A 12315-nucleotide genomic window follows, 5' to 3' on the forward strand; every position below is an offset into this window, starting at 1 on the left:
CCACCTCTTTTACATCACTGTAATGGCAACAACATCATAGCTCCAAGTACTAATCCAAGCTCCAAGTTCATCTGCCTTACCTGTTATACTGCTTGCATTAAAACATATGGATTTCAGGCCACCATTCCCGCTGTTTTCAGCAACATCTCCCCGTCTGCTTTTCCTCAGAGCCATACTGGCCATATTCCCTAGTTCTTCCTCAGATTTTTTCACCTTCTGACCTATTGCTCCGGTACCCACCCCCCTGCCATACTACTTAAAACCCTCCTGTGCGACACTAGCAAACCTCGCAGCCAGGATATTTACACCTCTCCAGTTTAGATGCAACCCATCCTTCTTATACAGGTCACACCTGCCCCGGAAGAGCTTCCAATGGTCCGGATAACAGAAACCCTCCCTCCTACACCAGCTGTTTAGCCACGTGTTTAACTGCTCTATCTTCCTATTTTTAGCCTCACTGGCATGTGGCACAGGGAGTAATCCCAAGATTACAACCCTAGAGGTCCTGTCCTTTAACTTTCTGCCTAGCTCCCTGAACTCCTGCTGCAGGACCTCATCTCCCTTCCCGCCTATGTCGTTAGTACCAATATGTACAACAACCTCTGCCTGTTTGCCCTCTCCCTTCAGGGTGCCTCCCACAGTACAGCTATCCATTCGGAGACATCCTGGACCCTGGCACCTGGGAGGCAACATACCATCCTGGAGTCTCTTTCACATTCACAGAAGCGCCTATCTGTGCCCCTGACTATAGAGTCCCCTATGACTATTGCTCTTCTGCGCTTTGACCCTCCCAGCTGAACATCAGAGCCAGCCGTGGTATCACTGCTCTGGCTGCTGCTGTTTTCCCCTGATAAGCTATTCCCACCTACAGTATCCAAAAGGGGTATACCTTGATAGTTACAAGGAAGCGAGGAAGGATCTAAAGAGAGAGCTGAGACGAGCAAGGAGGGGACATGAGAAGTCTTTGGCAGGTAGGATCAAGGAAAACCCAAAAGCGTTCCATAGGTATGTCAGGAATAAAAGAATGACTAGGGTAAGAGTAGGGCCAGTCAAGGACAGTGGTGGGAAGTTGTGTGTGGAGGCGGAGGAGATAAGCGAGATACTAAATGAATACTTTTCGTCAGTATTCACTCAGGAAAAAGATAATGTTGTGGAGGAGAATGCTGAGACCCAGGCTATTAGAATAGATGGCATTGAGGTGCGTAGGGAAGAAGTGTTGGCAATTCTGGACAAGGTGAAAATAGATAAGTCCCCGGGGCCTGATGGGATTTATCCTAGGATTCTCTGGAAAGCCAGGGAAGAGATTGCTGAGCCTTTGGCTTTGATTTTTATGTCATCATTGGCTACAGGAATAGTGCCAGAGGACTGGAGGGTAGCAAATGTGGTCCCTTTGTCCAAGAAGGGGAGTAGAGATAACCCCGGTAACTATAGGCCGGTGAGCCTCACGTCTGTTGTGGGTAAAGTCTTGGAGAGGATTATAAGAGATACGATTTATAATCATCTAGATAGGAATAATATGATTAGGGATAGTCAGCATGGTTTTGTGAAGGGTAGGTCATGCCTCACAAACCTTATCGAGTTATTTGAGAAGGTGACTGAACAGGTAGACGAGGGTAGAGCAGTTGATGTGGTGTATATGGATTTCAGTAAAGCGTTTGATAAGGTTCCCCACGGTCGGCTATTGCAGAAAATACGGAGGCTGGGGATTGAGGGTTATTTAGAGATGTGGATCAGAAATTGGCTAGTTGAAAGAAGACAGAGGGTGGTGGTTGATGGCAAATGTTCAGAATGGAGTTCAGTTACGAGTGGCGTACCACAAGGATCTGTTCTGGGGCCGTTGCTGTTTGTCATTTTTATAAATGACCTAGAGGAGGGCACAGAAGGTTGGGTGAGTAAATTTTCAGATGACACTAAAGTCGGTGGAGTTGTAGACAGTGTGGAAGGATGTTGTAGGTTACAGAGGGACATAGATAAGCTGCAGAGCTGGGCTGAGAGGTGGCAAATGGAGTTTAATGTAGAGAAGTGTGAGGTGATTCACTTTGGAAAGAATAACAGGAATGCGGAATATTTGGCTAATGGTAAAATTCTTGGCAGTGTGGATGAGCAGAGGGATCTCGGTGTCCATGTACATAGATCCCTGAAAGTTGCCACCCAGGTTGATAGGGTTGTGAAGAAGGCCTATGGCGTGTTGGCCTTTATTGGTAGAGGGATTGAGTTCCGGAGCCATGAGGTCATGTTGCAGCTGTACAAAACTCTGGTACGGCCGCATTTGGAGTATTGCGTACAGTTCTGGTCGCCTCATTATAGGAAGGACGTGGGAGCTTTAGAACGGGTGCAGAGGAGATTTACCAGGATGTTGCCTGGTAAGGAGGGAAAATCTTATGAGGAAAGGCTGATGGACTTGAGGTTGTTTTCGTTAGAGAGAAGGAGGTTAAGAGGTGACATAATAGAGGCATACAAAATGATCAAAGGGTTAGATAGGGTGGACAGTGAGAGCCTTCTCCCGCGGATGGAGGTGGCTAGCACGAGGGGACATAGCCATAAATTGAGGGGTAATAGATATAGGACAGAGGTCAGAGGTAGGTTTTTTTTTTAAACGCAGAGTGGTGAGGCCATGGAATGCCCTACCTGCAACAGTAGTGAACTCGCCAACATTGAGGGCATTTAAAAGTTTATTGGATAAGCATATGGATGATAATGGCATAGTGTAGGTTAGATGGCCTTTAGTTTTTGACTTCCCATGTCGGTGCAACATCGTGGACCGAAGGGCCTGTACTGCGCTGTATCGTTCTATGTTCTATGTTCGAGGGGGGGGGTCAACCACAGGGAATTCCTGCACTGACTGCCTGCCTCTTCTGGTGGTCACCCATCTCTGTGCCTGCGCCTTGGGTATGACCACATCACTAACTCCTATCTATGAGGCTTTTCGCCACCTGCATGCTCCTCAGTGCATCCAATTGCTTCTCTAACCGAACCACGTGCTCTATGAGAAGCTACCATTGGTTACACTTGCTGCAGATGTAGTCAACCAGAACGCGAGAATCGTCACAGATCTGCCACATCTCACATTTGGAGCACTGCAGCCCGCTGAGTGACATTTAAGCACTAATTTATTAATTTAAAATAAACACTTGAATTATTGTTTGATTTTTTAAAAAAAATTTAGATTACCCAATAATTTTTTCCAATTAAGGGGCAATTTAGCGTGGCTAATCCACCTACTCTGCACATTTTTGGGTTGTGGGGGCAAAACCCACGCAGACACGGGGAGAATGTGCAAACTCCACACGGACAGTGACCCAGAGCCGGGATCGAACCTGGGACCTCAGCGCCGTGAGGTGGTTGTGCTAACCACTAGGCCACCGTGCTGCCCGAATTATTGTTTGATTGAGTTACAATTAACTATATGGCACTGACGCGAGATGATTTTTTTTTATAAATTTAGATTACCCAATTATTTTTTCCAATTAAGGCGCAATTTAGCGTGGCCAATCCACCTATTCTGCACATTTTTTGGGTTGTGGGGGCGAAACCCACACAGACACGGGGAGAATGTGCAAACTCCACACAGACAGTGACCCAGAGCCGGGATCGAACCTGGGACCTCAGCACCATGAGGCAGCTGTGATAACCACTAGGCCACCGTATTGCCCAAGAGATGATTTTTACTGTAAAATTAAATGCTAAATATCGATCTCTGCCGTCAGGTTCAGTTACTCCACTATCTAGTTAATCAATTATATATATTTTGCAATATTGTTTTTTTTTCCAAATTTAACAGATTCCCAACCAGCCAATCAAGTCACAGCTTTACTGTGATGTCACTTACAGTTCCCCCTCCCCCCACACAATTTTAAAAGGTAATAAAAATAGAAATCACTTACCTTCCCAGGATGCTCCCTGCAGATTAACAGTTACAGGCCAGAAGAAAGAGAACAAAACAGTCGGGAAAAAGCACCTTCTCCCACTCTGCACCGAATTACCTCACTGCACCAAATTACCAAGTGCCAATTCCCACTCTGGATGTGTCTCACTCACTCAGGATGTGCTCCTTCACCTGCACAAAGCTGCCACCGTGTTTCCCTACTCATCCTTGTTATTCAAAGCGCCTTCTATTTTGCTTTCCAAGGAGGAAAAAATAATAACCCAACACCCGACAATTACATCAGTGTGTCAGTGATTGATAATAGCTTCTACTGGAAAATTCCCTGACTATTCAGGACAAAATAGCTGCCAACGGAATACCACACCATGTATTTAGATGAGATGTCATTAACTTTAAACATCAACTCTTGCATGTTCGCTCCACATATGCTGCTCGACCTGTTGAGTATTTCCAGCATTCTGTTTTTAATCAAAGGTTGGTGAAGAATCCAGCAATTTGGTTCATCTTTGAAATTTATCGGTCTCTCCCACCCCCGATCAAAATAACACCAATATGCTTTTAGTTTAAAAATTATAATTTCATCTGCAAGATTACTTTCTTCCAAATACTAATTAACTTAATTACTAATTAATGTGTTTGGTCAATGTTACTTTCCAAATAACATATGATTAACTGATCTCAGACAGGGCTATTGCTTTGAGGTGAAATATCTTTTCTGTTTTTGCATTATAGTGAACGACTACTTGATTTAAAATCTTTCTTCTAATTACGATCATTTTGGTATTGTGTTCAAGCGCTTCATGGGTGAAATTCTCCGACCCCGCCGTGGCTGGAATTCTCCACCACCCAGGAATTGGCGGGGGTGGGAATCGCACCGCGCCGATTGGCGTGACCTCCGCGCCGATCGGCGAGCCCGCTGCGGCGATTCTCCGGCCCGCGATGGGCCGAAGTTCCGCCACTGAGAGGCCTCTCCCGCCGCAATGGTTTCAACCACCTCTGGTGGCGGCGGGATTGGTGGTGCAAGCGAGCCCCCGGGGTCCTGGGGGGTGCGCGGGGCGGTCGGACCCCGGGGGGTGCCCCCACGGTGGCCAGGCCCACGATCGGAGCCCACCGATCGGCGGGCGGGCCAGTGCCGTGGGGGGCATTCTATTTCTTCCGCCGCCGCCACGGCCTCCACCATGGCGGAGGCGGAAGAGAACCCCCCTACCGGGCATGCACCGGTGGTGACATCAGCGGCAGCGAACCGGCAAAGGCCTTTCGGCCAGCCCCGACGCAGGACGGCGGGCGTGAAAGGCCGTTGCCGCCAGTTTTGGCACCAGTGGGCATGGTGCCAACCGCTCAGGCGCGGGTCTAGCCCCTCAATGCGAGGGCTTGGCCCCTTCTCCGCACCTTTGGGGAGGCCCGACGCCGGAGTGGTTGTCGCCACTCCGCTACGCCGGGACCCCCCGCCCCGCCGAGTAGGGGTGAATCCTGCCCCATATTTCTTTTCACTAAGCAAATCACATCCACGCCTTCCCTATGACATATTTTAGCCCCAACTCAAGCTTACATTTAGACCCTCATACTGGACTGGGCCTGGAGACAAGAATGCGGAAAAACACAATGTTTTATTTCCTACAACAGATAAGGTCAGTCAACACTGTACACCAAGTACAACTTTGACTGCACCAAAGCAACAGGCAGACCAACAATATTATTACCCGAGAGTGTGCATACAATCTTTGTACATCAGAGTTTGATTGCCATTTGGTCAAACAAACAAAGTTCTGTTACAAATTCAAACAAGCATGTTTTTCCACTGGAGTTGAACCTTGATTTCTTTTTCTCAACAGCGGGCAATTTCAGATCCTTATGGATGTCATTTTATTCCTCCCCTTTCACAAATTTATCTTTTTGGTATTTCTTCATGTTTCAATTAAATATTTATACAACAAATGCTGTCAGGACTTCTCATATTTTGCTGCTGCTTGTCTTTTTCTCAACAATTTGTATCCCCCAAAAACTTTAAAAATTAGGGGAGTGGGTTTAAGAGTACAGTAAACAATACTCTAAGAATTGGATCTTTAAAAGGTTTTGATTAAATGCTGTAATGGGAAGACAGAAGAATTGGCATTCTAAACAGGTGTAATTTCATGGCTGCATTGCAGCCGACGTGGATCCGGGTGCCCTGGTTAAATAGTGGGATGCGCCAAAAATCAGGATCTGCACTTGGCGCGAATCGATTTGCGACCTATCCGGCCAGTCCCGGTGGCGGGTTTCGGATCCCATCCAAAAAGCGGGACACCAACTGATACTAATTAAGACGAATCTCCATTTCATTAACGAGATGCAAGTACAATTTAATAACCCTCCAGGGACCTAACCAGCTCCCGAGTGAAAGATCACACGGGCTGTTTAGCACTGGTCCACACAAATGGGGACCAGGTGTACTAGCACCTGGGAGGGTCTCCTAGGCCAATGGAGTCCCTTGGATGGCCAGGGGAGGGTGCCACCCTGGCTCTACCTCTGACACCCGGGCACATTGGCACAGCCACTGAGACTGTATTTGATTTGATTTATTGTGACATGTACCGAAGTACAATGAAAAGTATTTTTCCACGGCCGAGGGAACGTACACAGTACGTACATAGTAGACAAAAAAGAATAATCAACAGAGAACATTGACAAATGGTACAGCAACAAACAGTGATTGGTTACAGTGCAGAACAAGGGACCAAACAAAGCAAATACATGAGCAAGAGCAGCATAGGGCGTCGTTAAGTGTTCTTACAGGGAACTGATCAATCCGAGGGGGAGCTGTTGAGGAGTCTTGTAGCTGTGGGGAAGAAGCTGTTCCTATGCCTGGATGTGCGGGTCCTCAGACTTCTGTACCTTCTGCCTGATGGAAGGGTCTGGAAGAAGGCAATGCTTGGGTGGGAGGGGTATCTGATAATGATGTCTGCCTTCCTGAGGCAGCGGGAGGTGTATACAGAATCAATGTGGGGGTGGCAAGCTTGTGTAATGCATTGGGCGGAGTTCACAACACTCTGCCGTTTCTTGCAATCTTGAACCAAGCAGTTGCCATACTAGGCTGTGATGTAGCCGGATAGGATGCTCTCTATCGCACATCTATAGAAGTTTGAGAGAGTCGATTTCTTTATCTTCCGTAGGAAGTAAGACGTTGTTGGGCTTTCTCAACTGTTGCATCAACGTGAGTGGGCCAGGACAGACTGCTGGTGATGGTGACCCCCCAGGAACCTAAAGCTATCAACCATCTCCACTTCGAATGGCAGTGCCAGAGTGCCAGTGTCAGGGTTGCACTACCAAAGGCCAGGGCCAGAAGGGGGCAATACCTATGAAAATGGAGGGGGAGCGAGGGGTAGGGGTCCTGAAAAGGGGGGCCCTCAGTGACCCCATAGAAGAGTGTCTACTTGGCAGCGAATGTGGTAATGCCCATGTTTGTGGGGGTTGGCATTACCCATGGGTAGAGGATGTTCGGGACCCTCAAGTTCACTTGGAAATCGGGGGACCATTTCAAAATGGCAGACCAATCTACGGAGGAGCCGGTCTCCCCAGCGAGTTTTGCTCCCCACGGTTGAAATAATTTCTAAGTGCGGGCTAGACCGGCGAGAAGCTTCTAAAGGCAAAAAATAATATCGGTGTGTATCTCACCAAAAAAAAAAATGGGAAACACCCCACCAAACGAACACAAAATGACAAATGTTTCCATTAAATCGCACCCATCATCCAAGGACTTTCTGCATCCATATCTATTGTGCATACAGTTTTTAAATAAAACGTCCAGACCTGGTTAGATATGTTGGCATTGGTAACTACTCGATTTACAATAATGTACTGTATTACCAAACTCCTTTTCCTCCTTACGCTTGGGGCTATGGGTGGTCGCTTTCAAATGTATTTTAAGTGTTGGGAGTGAGCAAAATAGGAATGAACAGACTTTTTAACTTATTAGATTCATTTTTTAAAATAAATTTAGAGTACCCAATTCATTTTTTCCAATTAAGGGGCAATTTAGGGTGGCCAATAGACCTACCCTGCAAATCTTTTACGTTGAGGGGGCGAAACCCACGCAAACACGAGGAGAATGTGCAAACTCCACATGGACAGTGACCCAGAGCCAGGATCGAACCTGGGACCTTGATGCCGTGAGACAGCAGTGCTAACCACTGTGCCACCATGCTGCCTTATAGATTCATTAACATGTTTTTCAGAATTTAATGCAAGTAAATTATGATGGCTCCATTTCTCCAGTACATAAAGCACTCGAGCACCATTTTGTAAGAAACTCAAATTAAATTAATATATTCTTAACTGAAGAACCAGACCAGCAGAGGAAGGTTTAGAGACTGTCCAATACCAAACTGCAGCTCACAGCCTCAATAACAATAAAGCTGCTAAAATATCCAGCAATGCTGCTGCTGCTGCTCTAAAAGGCTGAACACACTTAAGTTTTGTGCACAATGAGAGCAAGTGGTTTCAAGTGTTCTCACATCAGCATCACTGTCAGGAAGTTTTAATTTCCACAACAGTACATAGTAGTTTGTAACAGTACGCTAACCAATTACTGGCTCCTACCCAAGATAAACAACAGTAAACAAAGTTGCATGATAGATACGTGGGCTTGAGTAGGATACTCTTTGTAAGGACTGGTACAGACTCGAGGGGCTGAATGGCCTCCTTCTGCACTGCAAATTCTATATCTTATGAAAAAAAAATTAAATTAAACTAAGTACTCAAATCTTAAATTCTTCTGCATTCTTTCACATAATGTTAACTTGGGACAGTAAGTTTGCAGTCCACCACTGCCAGATTTGCAGACAGAGGGGCCAATAAAATTTGCTGGGTATCCTTCCCACCACATTCCCCCAATTTGTCCACAATTTTATGCTGGAGTAAGGGGGTGGCGGGTGAAGCCTAGTCCACTCTTTCCCAATTTGCGGCTTTTAAACGGCCAATTATTGGCCATTAAAGACCCACTTCTGACCTGGCTTCAACTTTGTGGCTGCTGGGAGGAGTTTAGGGGCAGGAAGAAATCCAGACATGTCACCCTGCTGGGGCCTCAAGCAGGAAGCCGAGGTTGCTTTTCTGAAAGGCACCTCCAATCCCCAAATGTCTGTCCACCTAGTTACCATGGGTGCTCCCCTCCACCCCCACCTCTCCATCAAAGACACCATCCCCCTGGATCTCACCTCCTCTTCTCACCCAGAGAACCCCTGCCTGTACTTGGACTCTGGAACCTAGAATCTAGGAACTGCTTGTAGTTCCAGTCTTGACCACTGTTGATGCTGGCACTGCTGGGACTATAAGAGCTGCCAGCCAACCAGATTGGCTAGCAGCTCTCTAGGATGGGACTCAGCTGAATGAGCAACAAAGGAAGTCTTGTCTTTAGCCAATTAACGCTTCCCAAAGTCTTAAATGGTTGCGGAGTTGCACCAATTGGTGGGTGGCAGGGCAGGAAACCCTAACATCCAAATAATCCTGACCATGAATTTTTAATAAAACATTATTGCATAAAGATGGTGAAGTTATTTTTCATCACTAACTCGTTATCTCTAAATATCAAAACTGTGTTTCGTGAGATCTATGTATTCCCCCCCCCCCATAAGAATGCATTACAGGGATATTAGCACAGTGGGCTAAACAGCTGGCTTGAAATGCTGAAAAAGGCAGCAGCGTGGGTTCAATTCGCGTACTATCCCGAACAGGCGCCGCAATATGACGACAAGGAGCTTTTTACAGTAACTTCATTGAAGCCTACTTGTGACTAAGCAATTATCATTATTTATGTAGGCAAGCATTCCGGGCAACAATATTACTTTGTAAAATGAACAAAATGAAACTACTTTCATCATCGGTCTTCTTTTAATTCAGATTTCAGGAGCGCAGTATAAATTTATCAGTTACTGTCATGGTGTTGCTAAAACCTAGTTTCCATGGGCTGATAAGCCAATGTTACCTGGGTCCACACATCTACTGCCACTCTAGATTTAGCTGAATAAAGATGACAAACTATTTTTCAGATATTAAGGCCATAATTCTCTGAAATGGCGGCAAAGTGTTGCCGCCGGTGTAAACAGCGGAGCATTCCATTTCAGCGTCAACGGGTCCCTTGGCCCAGCAATTCACTTACCTGAAGGGGGCCAGCAGGGCGCCGGAGTGCTCCGCGCAGCTTTGGCTGCCGATACAGGGCCCTGCACTTCCAGCCGCGGTTCCGCACAACATGGCGGACCCACTGAGCAAGCCAACCCCCATAAAATAGGTGTTCCATGCCCCACCCTCAGATCGCACATGGTTACCCCCGATCAGAACCCTGGCCGTCCTTGAGGACCCCCCGACCCCCCCATCCCCCTCCCCCACAGTGACGGATCCCCCCCCCAGCCCCGGCCGCCCATCAGGGTGGCTGCAACGGCCACCACTCCCGAGTGCCCGCCAGGTGGAACCATGTTAAAACCATGCTGGCGGGATCTTGGCCAGCTGCCAGTGGAGAATCGCCGCGGGGGCCTCTTTCGATGGCCCCCGACCAGCGCCGCATCGACTGCACTCGTGCGACTGGCGGCGATTCTCCGGCCGCAGAGAATCGCAGGAATGCATCGGACCCGATCGTGGGTCTGACGTCCCATTCTCCTCCCCCGCGCCATGCGTGATTTCGGCTCGGATGCTCGGAGAATCCCGGCATAGGTTCCCTGAATTCCAAACAGTGAAAATAAGAAGGCCTCTTAAAAAAAGAACCTGTTGAGGATGCGGAACTGTGCTGCAGTGAATCACCACTTATCAGATGTTAATGAACACAAGCTCTGCAGTACAGACTTCACCATCATGAACAGTTCTTGAATCAACATGAAGAAGCTGCATGAAGTAACTAAAATTATTAATCGGAAGTGCAGCATTAGCTAATCAGTGAAGCATTTGTGTTTATATTTACCTGCATAAGGGTAATGTTCCAACAACACAGAAGGCAGGCAGAATCATTGGTAGAATTGCAATCGGAAATTCAGGTATGCACTTTCTACAATTTACCAACTAAATACATTATTTCTGAGCCTCTAATAGATGCATCTGGAAATTGAGGCATGAATCTGGAGCACAAACTTGGAACATTACCCATTATATTTTATTGATATATTCGTATTTGTATAACTTTATCTGCAGTATAGCTCACTGGGCTAAATCGCTGGCTTTTAAAGCAGACCAAGCAGGCCAGCAGCACAGTTCGATTCCCGTACCAGCCTCCCTGGACAGGCGCAGGAATGTGGCGACTAGGGGCTTTTCACAGTAACTTCATTGAAGCCAACTCGTGACAATAAGCGATTTTCATTCATCTAATAGTTTGAACTAATTTGCAACGAGACTTCCTGTTCAAAGCATGACTGGTGCAGCTCACGGGATATTGAACAAATGAGCTCGAACCACCATATTTTCTTTCATTTTAAGAAAGGAAAGCAATGCTAATTGGAGAGAAAAGTTTCAGCATCAAGTCAATTTTATCTCAAAATGTTTGTGAAAGACATTTCCCTTACTTGTTCTCATTGCTGGCATCATAGCGAGGCATGGGATCCCAGTCATTTCCATTGACATCAAAGCTCGCCATTTGATCCTACAAGAGGGGGGTGGGGGAGAGAAAATCACACATCCACATTAATAAATAAAGTCACTGTAAAATTCATGCATTCTTAAAAGGTTTTCCATGCATAAATGATTCAACTTAGCCACACAAGAGCTGATGGGAAATATGTGTCAATATCACCCTCCCCCACCCATGAGAAAATACAACAGGATTTGGACCATGCACACCATTTCTTGGACAGAACTATTCCAAGATTACTGAAAGTGCTGAAGCTAGTCCAATAGTTTCAGCCAACACTTCTTGGCAGGCAGTATCATTTGTAGATGGAAGAATGGAAAGTAACAAATGCTGTAAACACAAAATAAGAACAGGAAAATGTTGTGATAGCCAACAGTCACATAGAAAAAAAAGAACAGATTAGAATGTTTCAGGTATGCAACCTTCATCAGAGTAGTTCTAATTAAGTCTACATGCCCAAAACATCTTAACTGGTCGTCTCCGCTTTATACATACTGATTTGTAGTTCCAGCATATTCACTTTAATGTGTTGTTGCAATAATGCATATTACTTTCCATCAGCGTGATGGGATACATGGTAGGATACAAAAGGAATTGAAGGATCAAACTGAAGTGGGCCTGGAAATAGTTCAGTGTTCTGTTGAATTTGGATGCATGCCAGACAACTGGAGAGTAGCCAATACAACGTTCATTTATAAAAAGGGAAGCACAGCTAATCTGCTTAATTGTGAGCCAGCTAGTTTAACATTTGTGATATGGAAAATTTTAATAATAATCTTTAATTAAAGATGAAATTAACATGCATGTGGATGAAAAAAAAAGTTAGAAACAGCCAGCATAGGTTTCA

The 12315-nt window shown here is 46.1% G+C and overlaps 1 protein-coding gene across 1 annotated transcript in view; it reads right to left on the reverse strand.

The window, feature by feature from the left end:
- Positions 1-12315, reverse strand: part of LOC119970392 (proprotein convertase subtilisin/kexin type 5-like) — a 520270-nt gene that overhangs the window by 417406 nt on the left and 90549 nt on the right. The window contains 1 exon segment of the mRNA XM_038804933.1: positions 11404-11480. Coding sequence (XP_038660861.1) covers positions 11404-11480 — 77 coding nt within the window.

This window comes from Scyliorhinus canicula, chromosome 8 (assembly GCF_902713615.1).
Source record: "Scyliorhinus canicula chromosome 8, sScyCan1.1, whole genome shotgun sequence".
Taxonomy (NCBI): domain Eukaryota; kingdom Metazoa; phylum Chordata; class Chondrichthyes; order Carcharhiniformes; family Scyliorhinidae; genus Scyliorhinus; species Scyliorhinus canicula.